The sequence below is a fragment of the Neodiprion virginianus genome, chromosome 2 (assembly GCF_021901495.1).
Source record: "Neodiprion virginianus isolate iyNeoVirg1 chromosome 2, iyNeoVirg1.1, whole genome shotgun sequence".
Taxonomy (NCBI): domain Eukaryota; kingdom Metazoa; phylum Arthropoda; class Insecta; order Hymenoptera; family Diprionidae; genus Neodiprion; species Neodiprion virginianus.
In genome coordinates this window covers 28,152,358-28,175,526 of record NC_060878.1, presented here as the reverse complement: position 1 = coordinate 28,175,526, position 23,169 = coordinate 28,152,358, and the positions used below count along the sequence as shown (strand labels likewise).

Sequence of the window (23,169 nt, the reverse complement as noted above, 5' to 3'; positions counted from 1 at the left end):
TCGTCGTCGTCGTCGTCGCCGTCGTAGGTGGTGTAGGTTGCTCAGAATTCCGGGACCCTTATCGATTCCCCCTCCATTCATCCACACGTGGATAAAGGTATTGTACAACCTCGTTGTGTACACCGCGTCGACAGATGCCCGATAATTACCAACTCTCGTCGGTTCTTTCAATTACCCTCCGCACACCGGATTCGTGTAACGAATGGCGTGCGTCGTTTACGTCACGCGCTTTTAACACTCCCGTACGAGGAAATAAACCCTCTCCTTGTTCTTCGCGCCGTTTTGATAAACCTGCGAGAAATTTTTCGTATAGACAATTTTTTTTTTTTTAGCATTTAGGATAAGAACGCGTAATCATGAAAGCTTAATAATGCGAATTGAAACAAGCGTTTTGTAATGATTTAATTCATTTCTTTCGTTGCAGTTGTATCGTCACACTTACTTGGCCCACTACACGATCATCAATCTGCAAACTCTGTGAGTATACCGATGATTTAGATTTTCAGGGATAAAGGGGAGGGGTGGAGAGATGGAGGAACGGAGGGACGTCACTGCGGTCTTGTCAAAATATATATATAACGATATTTCAGACTTATTTCATATTAAGATTTAGATTTGCATTTTAATCTCGGCAAGAGCCTGCGTACAAATTACAAACTGTGCGCGGGGAATTTAATCCGGTGAGTTTCATCCGTAGATTTATACGCCAACTTAGCATTTAAGTGAGCTTACCTCTCGCGGTGCGATTAAAGTCGTCCGCGAGTTGAGACCGCGAATTTAGCTTACCTCGCATATTTGTCGCTCGTTAGAAAAATAATACTGCGCGCAGTGCGCGGACAGGAGAATTTAGGTACGTACGACGGGTTTGGGAAAGTCGTGGGGGAAATAAAGAGAGAGGGGAGAGAATGAGGAAAATTAGACGCCGCGTCGGACGATCGCAAAAACCCAACGGTTCCATCTTTCTCGTGCCGCATTTGCAGCCTCGCTTGGTTTTTCTTTTTCTTTTCTTTTCTGTTTTTGTTTTTTTTTTTCTTTTTCAACGTTATTTATTTCTAACCACTACTCTCCTCTTTCCCAATTTTCAAGTCTGCGGCACTTTGCACGTATACGCAGCTGTCTACGCGAAGAAAATTAGCCGAGTCGTCTGCGGGGTGAAAACGAAAATGAAGGAGAATTCGGTGGAAAATCCCAAGGCGAGATACTCCCCGTGTACTGTATCAGTTTGTTTTTTTTTTTTTTTTCTTACTTTGAACAACGTTTTAATTTTTTATGATTCGTCACACCTACACTCCGGGGAAAAAAATTAATTGAATAATCAAAGAATAAAATCAAGGCTTGGAAAAGACACGCTGAAATTGAGTTGCAGATTTATACTGACGTAACTTTTTCCTCCGCGTGGAAAAATAATTAAAACCGTTAATTCTAATGAAGTAAGATCGATCGTTGATACATATCGTAATAACTTTGACGGTTCTTAAAAATCTACGCGGTTTGCTTAAGTAAATGAATCGTTTGACATCAACATTTTATCTTGGTTAATTAATTTGCAGTTTGATAAAGGTCGAACTTTTAAAATAAAAGATCGATGATTTTTCAAGTTATCGCCGATTATCCGGAATAATTTCCAACCTCGTGTCGAAGTTCTCCGCGTATTTCGCGTTTGTCAATCCCACGGTCATATTTCTCACCCAGGCATTCTTAGTCCGAGGACAAGAACGGTGCTCCGGATCCTTCCTGATCCATCATCGCAGGGTGCGGATGACGGTGATATGTTGATACATAATAGCGTGCACACCTCGAGCGATCTTTGGGGATGTTGCGGGTGCTGAATCGTGCGTTGTTGTTTGTTTCGAGAATGCCCCGTCCTTGGTATCCATTTATCTTTCGTTACGGTAAGAAATTGCAGGGACCGCTTTGTTACTTGTGTATACCTAGGCTGTCTTCGCAATGCTGAGTACCGTCAGGCGACAACATAGACGCCCGGCAACATTTTCGCGAATCTTCCGAGACAAGCCAGAATTTCCCGTTACGTCCCAGATATTCGACCATTCGCTTCAACTGCGGAGCGAAAGCGAGTATTTTATTATTATTATTGCTATTATTGTTGTTGTTGTTGTTGTTGTTGTTGTTGTTATTATTTTACATCGGATCCTCGCAACGCCCGCAGGGCACCGATTCCTTAATCGTGGAATGTAAATGAAGGTAAAGATCTGGAGCTGCAGGGGTAGTAAAGTGGTATTTTATTCATTTTTATGTCTCTTCTTCTCGAGTGTACTCGTGCGGCGAAATGAAAAAGACGGGATGAGCCGAGAGTGTCAATTGACGATGAGAAAAAGAGAGTACCTGCTGCCGACGACGTGGAAATAATTTACATTGTACGCTTATTTTCATAAATTTCCTACCGTTTCTTAGTCATTTCTCTTTCGGTATTAATTTATTTTCATTTTTATTTTTTTTTTTTTCTTTTCTTTTTTTTTTTTCATTCGATGTTCTTCCTTTCATGTTGTTGCTTCTCTCGCAGCCATTCATTTTTCGCATCGCTGGAAGTAACGGACCGTGAGTAAGTGCTGCGAAAAAAATTATTAAGATGTCGTTGATTCGCGGAGCCGCGAAGTAAAGCTCCGCCTTTCGGTCGCTCGCTAGTTCTCTCTGGTGTTTCGTCAAGCGGGTAAAGTCGCGTAGGTTTTCCTTTTCTTTTCGCCTTGCTCTGTAGTTTGTTTTTTTTTTTTTTTCTTTTTTTTCTTCAAATCTCAACTCCTAAGAAATCTTAGGAAAGAAAACATCAAAGCAGCATCCTCTTTGTACACCGGGATTTCCGCTGGTAGGTACCGAGCGTAGAATGTCTTTGGCTCTCGGTGCTAAGACCTTTTTCAGATCCTTTCGTCCACTTCGTCGGTATATTTCACTCAGATCGCGACGACGAAAAGGTGGCGCTACTTCGCCGTCGGAGGTTGACGGGGGAAGGTCGGGGAGTAGGAAAATAAAGCAATAAGGCGGAAAAAAAAAGAATAGAGGAAACCAAATAAAGAATGAAAATTCAGTCAATACTTTCGAAAATGAAGAGTGTGTAAGAGTAAAAAGAGAGAGGGTGAGAAAAAAAAAAAAAAAAAACAGATGAAAGAAAAAGCAGCAAGGAAAGGGAATTGAATTTTCGGGAATTTCAAAGGATCGACTGGAAAAAGGTGAAAAAAATAAAATGAAACGAAAAAAAAAAGAAAAAAGAAAAATAGCAAACAGAACGAGGGAAGGACTTTGCTCGAAACGTTCCTTGGAAACGTGTCATCCTTCGGGATTCGGAGGTTTAGGGGTATCTCGGTAAATGTTCCAATGCGCGTGGCGGAAGGGCGCGGATCTTATAGGCGCGTAGGTGCGCCGCAGCCTACAGATATGAAACTTTTTTACAGCTTTCCTTTTGAATTTTGCGGTGTATCTTTTATGAATTGTTATAAAACCCCGCGGGTCCGCTGACAGAGGATGACTGGCAGCGCGTAGCTACTTATACACCGAGACGACGCGCGCGTGTGTGTGTGTGTAGTGTGCTCAGGTTCGATATTGCCGTTTTTACGCGAGCAAAGAACTCGGCCGAGTTACTCGTGTGGAAGCCAGAAGACGGTACCCTCTCCCGTACCAACGAATTTAACGAATACCACGCAGAGAAACCCGGCCATCCTCGGGAGGAATATACTTCTGGAGATGATGCAAGAGCTCGGGCTGTAAATCCCACGAACGAAATATGCCAGGCACCCTATAAAAGTGACCAAATACGCTCGGGCACCTCTCGAAAATTGAAAATCCCGTCGCGACTTTTGCATAATAAATAAAGCTCCTCTCTCCTCTGCTTCGAATACCGCCCTGTTTACAATATACTCGAAAATATCTCGTCAGAGTCAATTTGGTAACGTTAACGGATCGCGGAACGTTGAGAGAAAAAATATTTTAGCGGAAGTACATTTTTGGATACAGAATTGAATTTATCCAAGTACGAGTATGTATAATGATCGTAGTGTCCAACGGTGGTCAATTCAACCTTGGTAAATAAACTACGAGAGTTCTGGATACAGATTCCGTTACCGACATTTATCCTTATTCTTAGCCGAGACACAAACCTCTCAACCAGAACTTTCATAGATTATTTACTGATTTCACCTGCCGAAAAACGAGTTCCGATAAAAATTCGTTTTCACAATAACGTTACCTAATTCAACCTCTGTCTTCCTCTATTTCTCTCTGTCTCTCTCTCTCTCTCTCTCTCTCATCAAGTTCAGCCGTTACGCCTGTAGAAAAGAAGATATCTTCAGAAAGCTTCGAGGAGGCTTACCCTTCATCTTTAAGAGTTAAAATGCTTAATCATCAGTTACCCGATGATTAATAATTAGTTACTCTAAATCACGACTAACAATCAATCGATTGTGTCGAAATGACAACTATGCTTAGAGTATCGCGCGCATATGACGAACTTTTATTCCGAAAAATTACAAAACCTAAACGTTGACCGCATTGTTGTTAAATAACTAGTTGAACAAATTTTTGAAGTCGAAACTACATTCCTTCTGGCGAAATCGTTTTTCTCGCAGAATGAATCAACCGCTCTTTTCTTAAATCTGTTCGCAGCGAGCAGACAAGCCTCTCGCGAAACAACGTGAGCATTCTTCAACTGGCGACTTGGGGACCACAGGGAAACAGCTTGGTCTACGTGTTGCAGAACAACATCTACTACCGGCCACAGGCGGAAATAGAAACCGATTACGAGCTGACAACGGACGGAGTTTTCGGAACGATATACAACGGAGTACCGGACTGGGTTTACGAGGGTGAGTCTGCATATCGGAACAATTTCCTTCTCACTTTTAGCCTCTTGCGAAAATCCGACCAAACACCCGAGCGCAGTGAAATTAATATTCGTACGAATGGCCGCCCGCGTCTCGGCAGGCCGGTCAATCTAGTTTTATGCCCTTCCTCGAGATGATATGGCCGAAGTTTCAGCTCAGGTTCACTGTCAGGATTAAATATTACAAATTCATGAAATTATATCAGCTCAATCGAGGAGCCCGCATTGCTGCGGGACGGATGCAAGAACTTATTGGGCCAAAGACGAATCGCAAATAAAAAGCGTGGAAAAACTCTCCGCACCTTCTACGCGTACCTCGTTTCTGAACTGAAGTGGATTCAACTCGCTTTTGGATGGTTAATTAGAATTGTATGAATGAATTAATGAAACATCGTCTGGTCGGATCGTTTGTTTTAAAAATAGCCGCCTTGCTGTCGTAGGTCGACATTTTATTCTTTAATCGGTACAAGGAACGTGGACGTACTTCTTTTTCTTTTATCAAGACGGAAAGTATATATCAGACCTCCGGATCACGGATTCTGCTGAAACTTCTGGAGGTGTTTCTTAAGTTTTACGTTTATGCAAATAATTCAGTATTCTCACCGCGGAGTGAGCGAAAATTCTATTAATTTACATATAGTTATCGGGAGTAACGGAGGTTGAGGACAAAAAGAAGAATCTAATGTAGAGGGAAAATTGACCGACTTATTATGGATGAATTTTTCTGCTCCGGTTGTTGCTCAGCACTTTATGTGATACGGCATCCGTGAGATAGGGGAAATGATTTAGGTTCAAGCTGGATTCTTTATCGCGATTTATTTCCACGACGGCAGAAGTAGAGAACGACGCTAGTTTTCTCCTAGTTTCAATTAATGCGATGAATCGGAGTCGCGTCACAGGTGTTTCAGGATCGTAAATTACGTCCTCCTTGTTCTCACGGCAATCCCTCTTTTCCCTCTTTTCCCTCTTTTCCCTCTCCCTTATTCTCGGCTGTATAGTGCGAATGTAACGCTGCAGGAAGGGAAGATTTCACGACGCGATGACAGAAGGTTGCGTTTCTTTTTGCCACCTTTTCATTAAAATTTTACTCCACCTTTTTACTTGGATTATTCATTTTATGCCACGTGCGCAAGCACTGGAAGCTTGAAACTTCACGGTCTAATATTACAGTGAAAACTCTACATTCGTATCGCTCGCACAGTCCCGAAGGCGAAAAATAATCGAGCAGTCGCTATTCAGCCGCAAAACGGACTCGATTCAATTCAAAGAAACAGGGAATATAAAGAGATATTTGAGAAACATAATCCTAGGAACAACTCGTTCAATTTTCACCGTGCTTCACTTTTACAATATTTTTCACTACACTTATAAAAATCTCTAGTACATTTCGCGTAACATTTCACACTGTCTGTTTAGCAATTTTCTGATTCCGATTGAAATTCGCGTCAATTTTTATATGCCCGTACGGACCTGAGGCTACACGAAAATTTTTAACAGTGTAGAAATTTCTAGTAACTATTACTAGATATAAAGTGAAATTTTTATCTAGGTGCAAAGTTTATTATACGTTTGTATACGTGTAGTAATTGCAGCGTGATAAAAGCGTTAAATTGCGCAGCTACGATGCCTGCGGGAGTCCGGAGCTTTCGCATTTCCAATAGATTCGCTGCGGCGTCTTTTGTTCCGCAGGTACGTACGTACCTTGCTCACGTATGCGGCACAATGCTCATAGCTTTTGCCTTATAACTCTCGTACATACTGCATTGCGATTTTGCACGCAGGAATTTTCCTCCTTTTTCCTTTCCTCCCTTTGTCCAAAACGCTAGGCGTTGAATTACTTTTTATTTTATTTCTTTCGCACTCAAAAAAATCCTATCTTTATCACAATCTTTTGTGAAAGAAAAAGCGTGCAAGGACACCGTTTAACCTACCATTTCTAAACGATGAAATTAAAAATTCGCCGACGTGCGTTCTCCTGAGATTAAAGCTCGGGAGAAGGAATTGGGCTAACTAGAAAAATTTTGTGCAACAAGATGATAAAAGTTTTTAAATTATCCTTATTCCAATATGCGATTATTAATTTCTGAACGAATCTTAAAAGCGAAATATTAAATTTCATCATGTCTGGACACACTGGGAAAATTTTATTTGCTACGGTAACTAGAAGAATTGAGTAAAACAGGTATCGTTAAAAAAACTGTTTGAATATTGTTGGAATTAGGAAAAACGAGGTACGCGTAACCATTTCGCGCTATTGTCGATCCTTTTTTGGTGTTTGCAACGGAAAATCAGTTTGTGAGATTTACTCTACTTTTTTATTTAAACGAGGCTTCAACGTCAATTTATTATTGCACGAGCGTTAAATTTTTGCAACAGTTGCAAGAAAATCTAGTAAAAGTGATCGCACCAAAAAAAAAAACCAACAACGGATACCAGACTTTCCGGTAACAGCTATAAAACTAATTTTCATTTTCCACCTGGAACTATATTTTTCGATTGTGGTAAAAAATGATAAATAGTCAAGGACCGAGCGGTAACCGGAGCTAAAAATTTCTCTCACGATCAGCGTGCAACGAAGATAGATTTTTTCCCGCGAGTCTCATCGATCGCGATGGTGACAAAAAATGTCTAGTTATCTCATACCGGGAAACGGCGAGCCGTCCGAGATGAGCATATAAACGTATAATACGGGCGATATCTTCCAACAGAGGGAGTCTATTACCTTTGATTCTTGTACAGGAGGATCGTAGATTTAATCCGGGAAACGATCTTTGGTCTGCGGGAGTATAAGAGGCGCGGGAGGAAGGAGTCCAGAGGGGGATGTTCTTATTTCTCGCTTTATCGGAAAGTGTGACGTTAATAGAGCCGACCGGATTTAAAAGAATCCTCTGGGCAAATCCGCACCGCTAATGGAACTCCCAGGACTCCGTCGCTCTCCTTTTTCCTCAGGGATTCCGAACCCCTCTCCGCCATACGCAACCTGCGGAGTTCGGAGCGGTAGAACATCGCTTCTCCGCGTTTTCCACCGTCAATAAACCACTCGAATTACCACGCCACACTTGCGCCTACATCGAATCTTCTCCAGACCCATGTTTCTACACTCGGAATAAACACACATTTACGTTGTGTATCGTTCTCGTCCGGAACTATGTGCGTACCTACGTCGGACGACACGACACGCGGTATTGACTGGAATTTGTAGTTTGATCGGTTTCTTTTTGTTCAGAAAAATTGAACCGAAACTCTTTTCCATTTTTTCACAGCGTCTCATTGATTTCTCATATTTATATTTGTGTTTGTACAAATGTTTGACTACAGGTTTTCAGTACCGAAAGTTTGAAAATTATCTAGAAAAAGACTGAAATCTACGTGTTGTTTGTTTTTACACAGAAATTGGGAACATGCAGTCACATTGTTTAGCAGAATTTTGAAATTAAATTAGGAACGCCTACAGCGCTAAATCTTATACGATTGGTTGGTCAATCGGAAATGTATTTTTCTTGTTCTATTTCTTCGATGTAAGTTGCACAAGCTTGTCGGAAATAGAGATTGATCAACCCAGCTCAATCAACTCTGGATAATATATAGTTACAGTCGGATCTTTTACGATTAAATTGCATATACTTGTCATATACAGGTAATTAAATATGACAAGTATCGTTCGAATAATCGGAATACCATTTTTATTTAATTAATTAAAATTAATTTAATATGTATAGGGGGCAGTAAATAGTAAATTTTATTAAAAAAATTTTTCTTGTTCAGTTTTGAAGATATGAAATCTCCATCTTCTAATAGCTGTCAAAAATTTTGTTATATTATGTATTATTTTTCTGAATTTTATGAGATTTTAGGAAGTGGGTTTTTGTTCAAACTTTTAATCATACTTCAGATACGCTGGGTCGAAAAATTCTGAAAAAATTGCAATTGCGTTTTTCGCCATGTACTTCCATAGAAAAAATTACAGAGCTAATCTGAGAAGGCCCCATATACATATAATCTATATGTATACATATTAGGGTGATCTTCATTTTGAACTTTTTAGAATTTTGACTTGATTGCCGTCTCGGATCAGTTCCAAATAAATATATGAAAATCTTCTTCAAAGCACAGATCTCCAAGTCAACCCTTAACCCTCGCACAAGGTCTGTGAATATTGCCATTTAAGATACACACATTTTTTTGAACAGATTTCTGTTTATTTTTTATTTTGTACATTGACATTGTTGTAAATTTCTAAATAATTTCAAGCGATTGCCGGCGACTGCCTGTGATTGACTGTAATATCCAGGTGTTTTTGCATTTCGTTAGTTCGTTGAATGATTTGAAATTCAATCAATTATATCTTGTAATTTCTTACATTTCTCAAAATTGAATTGTAATCTATTTTTCATTCCGGCGAGCACAGCCTCTCGGTTAGGACACCGCTTGTGAAATTCAATCAACGCTCTTCTTCGCTCTCTATTTTCTCTCCTCGTTCTCTCTCGCTTTCTCCGTAAGTTTTCTCCCTGGGTCCTCAAACTCCGGCTCCCTTCTACGTAAGCGAACAATGAAGATTTACTCAGTGCGAATTCACCCGCGTCGCGTTCAACTGGCTATTTTCCAAATGCTCTTAGTCTTATCGCGTAGCGACGATCACTCGATAATTCGGAGATGCGTTAGGTACAGCCGGTATTAAAAATAAGTTATACTATCGTATAACGGGTGAGGGTAAGAAATCAGAAAAACCGAAAATCAGAATGCCCAGAATTCGGAATTTGATAAACTCGAATAACAAGTATGAGAGAACAGATACTATCAGAAATTTTAAGTCCCGAATGGCTCCCAATATAAAGCTGCAGCTTACCTAAAATGTATTTAGCAGAGGGCTCTATTATCCGAACCCACTTACTTCAGAAAACGTTGATCCAAGAATTCAGAGATGCGGAATTTAATAACGTACAGAGTCAATATTCTAGAGAATGAATTTTTAGAAAATTTTCATATTCTCAAATGTCCAAATATTATAAAAATAAAAGCTAGAACTTGATCGTCTAGAAACGGCGGAAAACAGATATCCAGAATGTAGAAGGGTCATTATTCAGAATCGTACAATTCGGAAAGATCGGTATTCCGAAAGTAACCGTACGGATGGCTTAACACCAGAATTTCACATTCCGAGTCTATCCAACTAATCTATTTTGACTTGTAAAATGTTTTATATACAGAGTCAAACAAATTCTGCAATATTTTTATCTCGTTAAAAGATTGAATACGACTTTTGATACCACAAACTTATATTTCTTGGCTTCTAATATGATATCAGTTATCGACTCTTCCGATAAATTGCGATTCTTCATTCTGACGATTCTGATATACAGCAATTCTATATTCCAAGCCTTGTATGAGATTATTACTCGGAGTTATAATCGTTCTGATTCTTGATCCTTCGCATTTATGAATTCGAATAGATGAAAATTCTACTTTACGATCCATCCGAAGGTTATTTATTTGCGTTTGTGAGCAATCGAATTTGCCTCATTCTACAAATTGCCTTTCGGAATTTTCACCAGTCGTGTATTCTAAATTGTATAACTTAAAATTTCGATACTTTTATGTTCTATTTCCATTATTTCTGGCTTAGCGAAGATTCGCCACTTTGTTCTTTCCCGATTGTGAGGTTTCGATACATTTACATTTGGAATTCTGACCATTCTGATTTTCGGTTTTTCTGATTTCTTACCCGCACCCTCGTATAACTGATAATATCCACGAAGTAGGTACGTATAGTACAACAACCCGGACGCCATGCGGCTGGAGTAGCTTAATGAATTCCTATACTCGAAGTACGCCGTCGGGCCGATCTCAACTACCGATGAGAAATGGGGGGAGGATGGGCGAAGAGAGGGTTGCTTCGTTCGCGTGGTTGATTAGGGCGTAGCTTTGTGCTCCTCAATCTGGGCTATACTCGAGCGAGCCTGGAAGATCCTATATAGAGAGTATAGAGTATCCTTCGCGTCAGCTGGTAACGTTCAACCTGAGACCTGACAGGCGGCCACGAGCCAACCGCTGCTGTTCCTATTTATACATACAGGGTGCTCTTCGCGGAGCCGAGATGTAGGGATAACGATCGACGCAGGCTTTTTGGCTTTACTTGCGGCCAGAAAAAAGGACAAGCGTCATTTTCTCACAATGTTCACCAGAGCGGCGCCGGCGACGTTGATGTCAGGTTCACGGGGTCCGTTTTTTATTGTTCATATCAAGCGATCACGGCGTTCTCCTTGTAAACCAGACATCAGCAACGCCAGCGCCTCTGGTGTAGAAAAATCTTCGTCCAAATTTTCAGTCGTTTGTTAAACATGACGATCGTTTTCCTTGTATCCAGGCTCCGTGGTTGTCTCTATTTCGAGGACAATTTGACCCACGATTTTTAACGAATTTCTTTCGAATTCTCTTCACACCGAAAGAACGGTCGGGGTGGATTTTTCAGGCTACGGAATATCGGCGCCTGTTTCGTGAAACGCGAAACCGATTCTCTCCGACACGTACGTGGGTGATTCGTTTGGAACACCCGTTGGATACCAGCTGCAGACCGAACTACACGTACAGCTTATATCACTGCTGGCCGAATTAGCGAGGGTTGACGGTTGTCAGCCGGTGTGACGTCTCGACGTAACGGATGCCGTGTATCGAGAATACTGCACGCCAAATCCCAGCTCGTAGTACACAGGGAGGCGTGATTATATCAGCCGTCCAGCATCTCGAGATCTCCTCCGTCGGATGCACAATGACGATGACGGAGATTGATCGGATTATTCGCCTCCTTGAAATATAAATTACCATCGGCATTTTCAAGATAACGAATTGACGCTAGATTAAGAACGGGCAGCGTGGCGTGGAGATAATCGTACCTCCGTATACCTGGGGGACATCGTAACAGGTTTCTCTTCCGCAAGTGTCCGAAGTGCGTCGCGATACGCTATCGACTGCGTCTCGATCACCCCGTAAATCGGTTTGGTATACCGATATACGTTCTCTGTAAGGTACGTTCAGATAAAGAAGAGGAAGAAGTGTTTATATATACCCAGTATTGTACGAGGGGGGGGGGGGGGGGGGGCAACGCCGGAAAAGCTCGATATATTCGAAGACGAGAGTTTCCGAGAGTTGTTTGTCGCGGGAGATTTCCTCTGAGATATTTATATTGCATCACGCGTGTGGAAGGTGGATGAACAGGAGGGTGTATACGGTACGCCGTTATACCAAGATAAAATGGAGGGAAAGAGACGATCGTATCGGTCGGTCCCAATCACCTGTGGCAAAATACCTTATTTACTGTGAATTGCCGTGCACTATACATATTGTACGGGCGTATTTGTTTGAACGATACCGGAGGGGAATAACGCTCCGCTGATGTATGGATGTATGAGATATTCCCAAATAATGGCATCGGGAACGAGCGAAAGAACTTCCTCCGCATGCGGCCTTTTATAAGCGAACGTTCATATTGTACGAAGGGGTTTTACGTGCGGTATACATTGACAATCTGTTTTACTTTTACCGGAGAGTGAGCAGCGGTATTTTGCTTATACGCTGATGTACAGCTATCGTAGCTTTTAAACTTTATTCGAACCGCTCGACTTCTCGGCTTTTATTTTTCTCGACAGACAAAAACGACGCTTCGTAAAACCTTTCACGGAAAGTATCGATACACGAGGTACGTTCGAACTGTCGGCGGTACACATTTTTCTATCTTTCATTTTCAACGTACTTTACGTCGATGTGAAAAGAAACCTCGTTGTAGAGTTGAAAAGCCAACTTAACCGGTACCCGTAATACGTCGGTCTCTGGTTTAATACGATTATAAAAGGACGTAAAATGCTCGTGAACGGATAGAAAAAGAAGAAAAAGGTGAAACTCTCAAGGACACCCAATTAGTCAATATTTCATCCCTTGCCGCGAATATCCATAGCTCACCGTCTGCGAGGATGAATTAACTTTGGTGGTATATTTTTTTGTCATCAGTCTGATCGAATAATCGAATAAATACGTAATGTTCTGTTTCAGAGGAAGTCTTCAGCTCTAACAAGGCCCTCTGGTTCTCCCCGAACGGTTCGGGGCTGGTATTCGGTCACTTCGACGACACGAGTACTCCGGTAATGCACATACCGTACTACGGTTACCCTGGGAGTCTTTCGTCGCAGTACACCTCCTCGATCCCGATCCACTATCCGAAGGTGAGTGAAACCTGCTGAACTAATTACGCCGCCTCCGCCTCTGCAGTTTTCCCTTAGTTACGGTTAATTAGACAAGTTCATCGAGCCGATCAGGGTTGTTCCGAAGGGCGAGGCGAAGGTGCGTGCAACAGATTGCGGATCATCGACCGCAACACGCCGAGGATAAGGGTCGGTCCCTCGGACCGGGTACCCACCCTTGGAATATAGACACCAGCCGCTTCCCATTGGGGTTAAAAAGGAAAATAACCAAGCGAGGGAAAACATCCTGCGGGATCAGGGAAAAATGGAAAAGTCAAGACCCGCCGCACTCGGGCTTCCGGTGCACGCGGTGCCCGCGATTTTCAACGAGTCTTGTGCAGCAGGCTCAACCCTCCGATCGGAGAGGAGGATCTACATATTTATGAGAGCCGATACGGTGCGCCTGCAGCGTCGTGTCAGCAGTTCGCCCTGGCTTTGTTCCCTGCGCCGGTGAACAAGCCGTTTTGATCAAGATCTCAGAGTCGAGAAGAAGACATGTGCAATATACGCGAATCGGGATGAGGAAGCAAGGCTGTATTAACCCAGTTTCGTTTTCGTTTTTACTTTTATTTATTCTTTTCACTCCTTTTTTTCCCCCCACCACCATATTCTCCTATGTACGCTTATGCAGTGTTGCCTTTGTTTTTTTTTCCATCTCCTACAGCCTTTTCCGTTTGCGGAGAGGCGAAGGCCGGGGAGAAATTCTTACAGGGCTCCTCGTAGCTGTGGGTTTTTCTTTTTTCTTTCTCTCTTTTTGCATTTCCTCGACGATTCGGGGTATACCAAACCATCGACTTGAAACGTCGCTTTTTCACCTTCTTTGTACCCATGTTGAACGAAAGGGACAAGGCGAAGAATTCGAAATGATTTGACCACCTCCTCCATGGAGATAAGCCTAGTATCTTCTCTACGATATAAAAATACACACCTCGACTCCGTGGCCAGAATACTCCTGGATCATAAGTTTATACTTATTTAAGCTAACACTTGGATATAATTTTTTCCCCCGCACACGCGTTATTTTCTCGAGAGTTTCTCCGGCGCAGCAATCTAATATATTTTTCATTCGTTGTTGATTTAGATTAGAAACCGAGTATACGCAGGTATATTGTATCACAGTTTCTGATTTGCTGGAGATCAGTTGACTCTGAGGGGGGGGGGGGGGCCGAATTTAATGCTACGCGTGTCGGCATCCTTTAGCTCAAATAACCAAATATTATGCATGGGTATGCATAGCGTTAATCCCACAACCGGCTGTTATAGGATTTCAAAGTCCAATGGCAAATTCGCGCCCGTGTATGCGCGTCGCTTGCGTGTGCGGGCGCCCGTGTCTTAAACGTAAATTTCCCAAGCGACATCGAGCCATTCGGTGAATTTACTCTGGCGGAGGCTTTGAAACTCGATAGGTATCTGCTTACAGGGAAATTACCACCTGGATGAACAATCGTAATTACGTGTGCGAGTCATCGGATGACTCTGAGCTCAACGTTCATGTCTGTATAATAACATACGCTCATGGGGTGAATTAAAAGGGTCAAAGGAAGTAACGGAGAGGCAAAGAAGAGAAAGAATAATAAAGTTGACAAAAATACGTAATTTAAAACCCTGCGCGGCAAATTTGCCCTATTTTTTTTTTTTTTTTGTGTGTTTTTTCATTTTACACGTTTCTTCGGAAGATTTGGAGAAAAATTACTGCATACTTATGATGTATGTGTACCTTTGGAAGTTTTTTTTTTTTTTTTTTAATTCATTTTAAACACTTGAAAACATTTTTCCTCTACAAATCTATGTACATATCCCTTTTTTTTTTTTATTGCATAAATTCACTCTTCGTCTGGACGAAACATTCGAACGTTGCGTTCGGCCAGTCGTCGCGTATTCGATTAAAAAGGTAAAAGCATTGATGATATTTCTTTTTTTCCTCGCCATTTTTTTTTTTTTTTTCTTTTCTTTCCAGAGCGGGACCACGAATCCGACCGTAAAACTGTTCTACGTCGATCTCGAGCTCGCCGCGGCCGGAAACGTAACGCTGGTGGAAATATCACATCCATCTCAGCTGGACAGCGACGAGCGGATTTTAGCCGCTGTCGCTTTCCCGACCAATAATCTGATTTCTGCTACCTGGATGAACCGCGTGCAGAACATTGCCTACGTACAGCTTTGCGAGCCATCGACGAACACCTGCGCCACGGTATTTGATTTCTGAACCCGATATATAGCTTACGAAGAGAAAAAAGGAACGGAACGAAAATTTTCATTTTATTTATCGTCCAGGGCTTGTCGCACGCGGAAACCGCCGGTTGGGTCGAACAATTCGAACCGCCGATATTCAGCAGCGACGGAACCGCATTTCTCCTGATTCTTCCCCAGGATCAGGGTGACTCCGGAGCCTGGCGACATCTCACGATGATAACAAACGCCACTTCCGGTTCACCGGTTTCCACTGCCCTAACATCCGGCACCCACGTCGTCACCGAGATACTTTCCTGGGACGAAGACAGCTCGTTGGTGTGAGTAACGATAAATCAGCCATCAATATTTCCTCCGTTTGTAAAAATGTTCAACTCGTATCATCAACTTTCCATCAATGCTTAATGTACGTGTTTCTCGGCGGCATACACCAAAAACGTTCGGCTTGAAGTCTTCTTCCGACTCTAGTTAGTCGGGCTTTAAGGTCAAGGAGCGGGGAGACCCTTTTTGATCCGCGGAGTCACGAATAATAGTTCCTGCAACTTGAACCTCTCGTCAATCTAGCCCTTCGCTCGTGTATACGTACGCATTCATACATGCTCGTGTACACGTACATGCAGACCTAATTAGATTGCAGTTTCAGAGTATCAGCAGTTTAACTACTAATGCGTTGCGTAAACTTCAGCTTAATTGCATTCGAGGTGTGGCTCGGTAGCGGAACCGAGAGTCAGCAAATTGTCCTCCCCGTTCACCGCTCGGTTGCCAATATCCAGCTTCTTAGACCTCATCCTATACGTATAATAATCCACCTTCGAATACCGACGAAGGTCTTCCTATCGGGATGAAACCGCGGCTGTGATATTCTATCTCATGTTTTGTTTTTGCCACTTTTTTTTTTTTTATCATGCAATCTCGTTTCAAATCTAAATGGTTTTACGTCCCGTAACACGTTTCACGGTTTGAAAGGGGTTTGCGACCGAAATCCAGACGCAGAATTTCAGACCATTAACGAGTCCTGTATATACAAATGTATTTTGTAGAAGCGGTTCGTAGGAAATGTACAAATCTGTTAGAGTCACGAGTAATCCGTGGATTTAGTACGGATTTCGTGTTTTATATGTACGTATATACGTATACGTTATTTATATGTGTATATGTATGTTTATATAATGTATATGTACACGCTTTTAGCAGACAAATTACACATCGACTTTTGTCTTCATTCTATTTATTAGAACTCGTCCGTAATGTCTGCTGTTTAATTAAGCATCGAAGACCATATTTATCGTAATTTATTCATGAATAGTACGCATAGGTCCATTATTCGGTAAAATCAGTTGGTTGTCGTAAAGTCGAATCTGCACCGTTAGTCCGATTTGATTTCACAAGGTATCGTTTTTTTTTTTTTTTTTTTTTATCGGAAAACGTGACATTTCTACAAATAAGTTTGTGAGTATGCAAGAAAAATATTCAATACATAAAATAACGTCACGTATTGACTAAACTTTCCGAAAAATCGTAATAAACGTGTGTCTTTATTTTGCTCGTAACTCAGCTGAAAATGAAGAGCAAAAAAATCCTTGTCCTCGAGCGTAACTGGTTTGTCTTCCGAAGATAACGATGCCTTACGAAGTCAAATTTGACTAACTTTGTCTCTTTAATCTCACGACACCAAACCGATTTTGTTGAAAAAAATTTTAGCTGCGCGTTGACCTAGGAATTACACGTGTATAAAAATTTGATTATCAATGCTGAAATACGTACTTCTGAAAACCGCTAGAACAGGTAAAACTAGTTTCCGCGACACATCACGGTCCCCTTGATTTGACCTCACATGACAGTGAACATGTACCGCGAGAATAATCACATCTTGAAATGACTAAAGTGAAACGAACGCTTGATTGAACTTGGAAGGAAGCAAAATCGTTCTATTTATTTGCGGCATAACGTTATTACAGAAGGTATGCATATTGTTCCTCGGTGGGTTGAAACTATGCATAAAGTGCAGCGAGGCAGGCGGGTATTTCCATTCTGTAACACCTTCCGCACCGGCGAAGACGACGATAAACTTTTCGTCGTCGTGAAGTAGGAAAGTTTTCCTCGCTCCTTCGCTCACCTGATACGGACTAAGCGTTTCGCGGCAACAGGGACGAGGATGATAGTTGATGAAAATTGGTGAAAAACGAGTCCTCGCGGTTGCGTATTACGAAGTGCCGCAAGAGTTTGCAAATTCCTGCACGCGTCGCCTCTCCAGGCTCATCGTAATTCAATACATCTCGGGATTCGGGAGGATAATAGCCGCTACGCTCCATCAACGGATGTAGCGAACATGGATGAACATTGTTTCATCGGGTGAACCCGCGTCGGTTCGCCATGAACTAGCTGCGACGAGGTGGAGACTATCCCACGGGAAGATGGATCACGCGGCATGGTGTTCGGAATGGATTAATTTGAAGATCCGCTTCATTTAACCTATCGCATCCATCTCCGCTTTTGGGTGTATCTGAACCGCTGGTAACTCGTGCACGGCTCAACGTCCGACCTCCCTCCTCCCCTTGCAGCGGGCGAGGAAATTAACACTTGCCAAATTTTTGACGGCTAGCACTTGCGGCGGAAGTATATTCGCGCGGCGTGCGTGTGCGAATCTCGGTTTCTTATTTCCTACGGGAATTATTTATCGCCCTCGTGAACGCGGTTAGCCCGCATTACTCCCTGCCAGTTCGAGGTCCCTGAAGACCCGGACATCCGGGACCAATAGCCACCTCTCGGATATCTCTTTCAAACTTTTTCTCCGCTCCTCGAGCCGATTTCACGAGAGGCATAACTCACGAGAAAGTTGGATATGCGAACGAACCCTTGTACGGGTACATTATCAGGGCTTGTTGTATTTTTCGCAAACGCCTTGCGATTTGAACACAGAGTGAAAAATTTTGTTGATTTAACAAAGTGCGCGGTTACGGGCGGTGGAACGAATGCTTACGCTGAGAAAAAAAAACTTTTTGAACATTGTTGGAATTATTACAAAATCAGTTTCTTCGGTTTACTCTACTTTTTTAGTTAAATATCGTTGCACAGGCATTAAATTTTCCAAACAGTTGCAAGAAAATATAGCAACAGCGATCGTAATGAGAAAGAATGGTTACGGATACTAGAAAACTAATTTTCATTTTCTACCTAGAACCATATTGTTCGATTGTGGTAAAAAGTGAAAATAGTTAAAGGACTGAGCGGTAACCGGAGCTAAAAATTTCTCTCGGTATATTATTGACAATAATTCAAGATCTATTGGTCTAACAAATTGTTTGCGATTTCATTTAATCGATTGGGTAAAACGAACGTTTGATTAGGCCAAGAGATCTCGAATTGACACAAATAAACGTCCGTTTCGCCACCCTTAACCGCACGTTTGATTGTTTCGACAAGAATTTTGTTTCGGTGAGTTTTAAACAAGACGCGCAACGTCGACGAAATTCTCATTTCGTTCGTTTCTCTCGCAACTTGGACTACGCAGATACTACCTGGCTACCGCAACTTCAGACCCGGCTCAGCAGCACCTGTACAGAGTGAACATAACGACGACGGATTTCACGGAGGAATGTCTCAGCTGCGGGGTGAAGTCTTCGAACGAGGAAACTGACTGCCTTTACAATACGGCAAAACTATCTACCGACAATTCCCACTACATTCTCACCTGCGCGGGTCCGGGTGTACCGGAAATATCGGTTTACTCCAAGGTAAGCGACATTCGTTGTCACGATTTTTATCTCCTCTGTCTCTGCGTGTAACTTTTTTCCATCTTACCCTCATTTCTCTTCCTGGTCAACCACGTTTGTACCCCTGCGGTGTGAAATTGTTCCTCCGTTTTTGCTTTAGTAATTTATGGATTCGTTTTTTGTTATGTTACGTTGCGATGGTAATTTTTAATTTATGCCTATACAGCTGTTATATTACAAGCATTTAGTTGACGATAAATGACAACTCTCCGCGCTGAGTTTAATTCATTTTAATTGTAAGAACGAATTTTGTTCCATAGTAAGTAAAGAAATTTTTTAAGATTCTCACCGATTGCTTTATAAAATTAACAACTTGCTCTTTTTCCCTCTCTGCTCACAATTAACGTTCGAGAAGTTGTGAAAATATATCCTCGACAATTTTATTTATTTTTTTTTTTTTCTTTCCTCCGTGCAAAGTTCAACTCTGTAGGTGCATAAGATAAATAGTTTTTTTAATAATTAATAATTTAATAATAAATAGTAAATTGTCGAGTATTTGATAAACTTCATTGCATCGTCTGCGATATTTTCCTCCACTGTGTTTAGTATCGTTCTGTCTTCCTGACGTTTTTTTCCTTTCTTTTCGTTCTTCCTTTTTCACTTCTCTTACCGCTGCGATTGAATGGCCAAAGTTTCCGACCCCGTTATTCAATTCGTAATTCAATTCAGACAGAATCAAAACACTTCCCATCTTAAATCCATTGACGAGCTTTTCTCGCCCACCTGTCCATTTTTTACAGTCTTCCTCATTGGCCACGTTTATCATAATATTCAACATACTCGAATAAAAGATACACAGGCATTTCGATCAGAAGGCTGTGGAGAGAGAATTTTTCATTAATCAAGTGCACAGTACACATTTAATTGTGACATATTTTCATGGAAATCGTTTCTGTTGCCATTATTCTCCTCATAAATTCATTTCATTTTTTTCCTGAAATGTACAATTTGGATTGGAAAATAAAAAATTGCAACCCTATACCCGCGTGCATAAAAACAACTCTTTGTCTGTTAATAAAATCTCTGTCGAAAAAAAAAAAAATCAAATCAAATAAAAATTCATTCCGATCGTGTGTATAATTCAACAGGCACAGAAACACCGCGTATTATACACGGCTTTAAAGTAAACCAAACGCATAAAAATTCTCTTTTTTTCTGTATTCATTCGCGTTTGTTTATTCCCACGCATTCATTGCTTTTCATCCGTGTATAATACTGCGAAATTTTGCGAAACTCGTACAATTTTGTTCGTAATTACGTTTCAGATTGAAAGTTTGTTTTGTAATTCGCGCGGATGATTGAAAATTGCGGAGATACGATACGTGTTTCATAAATTTGAAAAATGTAAATACACAAATCTCGTTTCCAAGCCCAAGCATTGAGTGTACGATCTTTCGAGTCAAATTATGAACCAACTTTAATTATATATATATATATTAGTTTATTTGAATATTTCCGTCATTTTTTTCTTCTCCTTTGCCTTTCATGCCTGACGTGCGCATTTGTCCCGCAAATCTCATTCTAGGTAGAAACCCGCTTATAATTAATATTTGTTTTACACGTACCGTCAGGTGCTCAAGACAATCAACGTTGTATTTGCAAGCAACGCAATTATTATCAAAGTCCTTGCGGGCGTGTACGACAGGAAACGAGGAATGATTCCCACTTGGAATTCACTTTAGGTAATACCCACCTACCCTGTGCCGGGCACCTGAGCGCTCGTCACAACCCTTATTACATGTGTGTGCAGCCACCCCTTACAATTCCTTGATGACGCTTTTATATTACACCTTTATTTCCTCTTCCCTCGAGTTACAATTCCCACAATTCGTTATAAAGCGGTAAAATTCATTTCACGGTGTTTTAAACATCCTGTTATACACGTATGTTTACTATACAGCGTTCACCAATAATTCCGAAACAAAGTTCTTATCACTTTTCTACTATATATTCAATTTTAATACATGTAGCAATATTAGTTTGTTTGTTTTTTTTTTTTTTTATTTTTATTTTCACTTTCTTCTCCCTTTACCGTTTATGAAACCGCGTATTCCGAAATGAGACTGAGGCGATGAGAGGGGTGAAGCTACATCCATATGTGGCACCCACGTAACAGGTGCTGCACCGCGAAAAACGTCGTAATCAAATTTAACTGTTTGCGCAGATGCCGCGATTATTATTCGCAAAATCCCAGCTGCAACTTGTGCTGATACAAAACGACACCGCGTCGATTCCGGGATCGTTTTCCTTGCCGATACGCATTTATACCAACTACCGCGTAAATGTTTTAACTGCGAATGAAAATGTGAAAAAGATGAACCCACCAAGATCTAATATTGTATTTCTTTCGTCTAAGTATGTACGTACGTAATAATAATGTGCGTTTTCACATCGTGAAAAGTAACGGTGAACAAGCGATAACAGGGGGTGCAAAAATTGCGTCAATGCAGAGACGTTGTATACCTTGGTAGTTGTGTAAAAACCGCGTAAAAACGCCAAGTGTGTATTATACGAATAATAAAAATGTAAACCAAGGTGCTCGGGAGTTTTAAAAGCCTGCTAAATATTTCGAATATACCGCTTTTAAAAATTACGGCAGTACCGATACGGTGTTAACATTGTACGTGTGACGTGTTGCGAGCTCGGATATAAAACTGCAGCGGAAAAACTGCTCCCGATTATTGTTATTATTATATTCATTGTCGATTTTATTCATCGCGTTGTTTTTCTTTCCACTGTTTAAGGACACCACCATGATATACTCATGGGAAGACAACTCGGACGTGGCCGAAGTCGTAGCTGCGAAATCTCTGCCCGATGTCAAAAGGTACACAGTTCCTGTTACCGGCGGCTTTGAAGCTCAGGTCCGACTTCTTATTCCGCCGAATGCCGATCTGACCGGCAACACGAAGTATCCGATGCTCGTCTATGTGTAAGTGAATTTTTCTTTCTTTATTTACCTCTGTCAGAATTTCTATACACATTATTCGAATTTTTATCCATCAAGTCGCCTTTTTCTTTTCCTCCACAGTTATTTTTATTTTTTTCTACGTAACTCACGTTTGGTTTTTCCGCTACCTTACGGTATAAACGGCTGCGGTAAGTAACTGCAATACGCGTACACACCTTAAACGTGTGATTTTCTTCTTCTTTGCCATTTTCCTGTCACGCTTTTATTTGGTTTTATTTTCTCTCTCTCTCTCTCCCTCGACATGTTTTCTTTTTTTCCCTTCTAGTAAAAGGTAGGGGTTTAAGAGTCTATACGTAAGTTCCTCTTAGTCGCGCCTATACGTACATACATACATACATACATACATACATACATACGTAATGTGCCATGTGCTCTGCAGCGTTGACGTTGTTTCCAAGTGTTTTCAATGAAAGCACTCAACCCAAGCTTTGAAAGTTCACTATGTGCAGTTATTTTATTTTCTTTGTTTTTATTATATATACATACATATACAGCATGTATCGTAAATTTTTTTATTTCCGTTTTACTTTCGCGCCGCTAAAAGCAGCTATAATTTTTTCACCCTACTACGAGCTGCGACTTTCGTGATATTGCTCGCGTCACAATAATCGTAATCTTTTAGGACTGATTTCACGCCAAGATGTGATATTGTGTAATATTATTACACACGTGTAACAACGCATATTATACCTTAACCTCTCTCGCTAATTGTCATTTTTAGCAGTATAACGTATAGTCTCGAATTGCAAAGTTTACTCTTGCATTGGGAAAATATTGTGAAATATGTTCGCATCACTTGTTTAAATATTCATTTACTTTTTTCTAGTCAAAATTTATCCAGACCGAATTCGAATTATAGATATTTCAAACTGCTAAATTTACTCTACTCTCTTATTTTAAAATATCAAAAGTAATGCTTATCAATAATTCTTCACGCCAGTTACAATCACACATGGCTTCGTTTTCCAAAATTTTAACCCCTCGTGCGCTTGTTTGTTCATCATCGTTTTACATAATATATAAGTACACGTACAGCTGATACAGATCGTGATATGGTCAGAATTTATCGCATTATATGATTTGTACTCGTGTTAAATGCACGTATGCAAACTATGCATATTGCGTGTCTAACCACGTTTGATATTTACTCTGCGCGATTCGGAGGCGAGCGTTGTT

General features: G+C 41.1%; 1 protein-coding gene across 9 annotated transcripts in view; it reads left to right on the top strand.

Annotated features, from left to right (window-relative positions):
• Positions 1 to 23,169, top strand: part of LOC124297181 (venom dipeptidyl peptidase 4) — a 216,837-nt gene that overhangs the window by 185,080 nt on the left and 8,588 nt on the right. For all 9 annotated transcript variants that reach the window (XM_046747911.1, XM_046747912.1, XM_046747913.1 and 6 more), the window contains exons 6-12: positions 425 to 477; positions 4,612 to 4,811; positions 12,872 to 13,041; positions 15,017 to 15,250; positions 15,334 to 15,569; positions 18,761 to 18,983; positions 21,767 to 21,954. In XM_046747911.1, the coding sequence (XP_046603867.1) occupies positions 425 to 477; positions 4,612 to 4,811; positions 12,872 to 13,041; positions 15,017 to 15,250; positions 15,334 to 15,569; positions 18,761 to 18,983; positions 21,767 to 21,954 (1,304 nt within the window). The remainder of the gene's footprint in view (positions 1 to 424; positions 478 to 4,611; positions 4,812 to 12,871; positions 13,042 to 15,016; positions 15,251 to 15,333; positions 15,570 to 18,760; positions 18,984 to 21,766; positions 21,955 to 23,169) is intronic.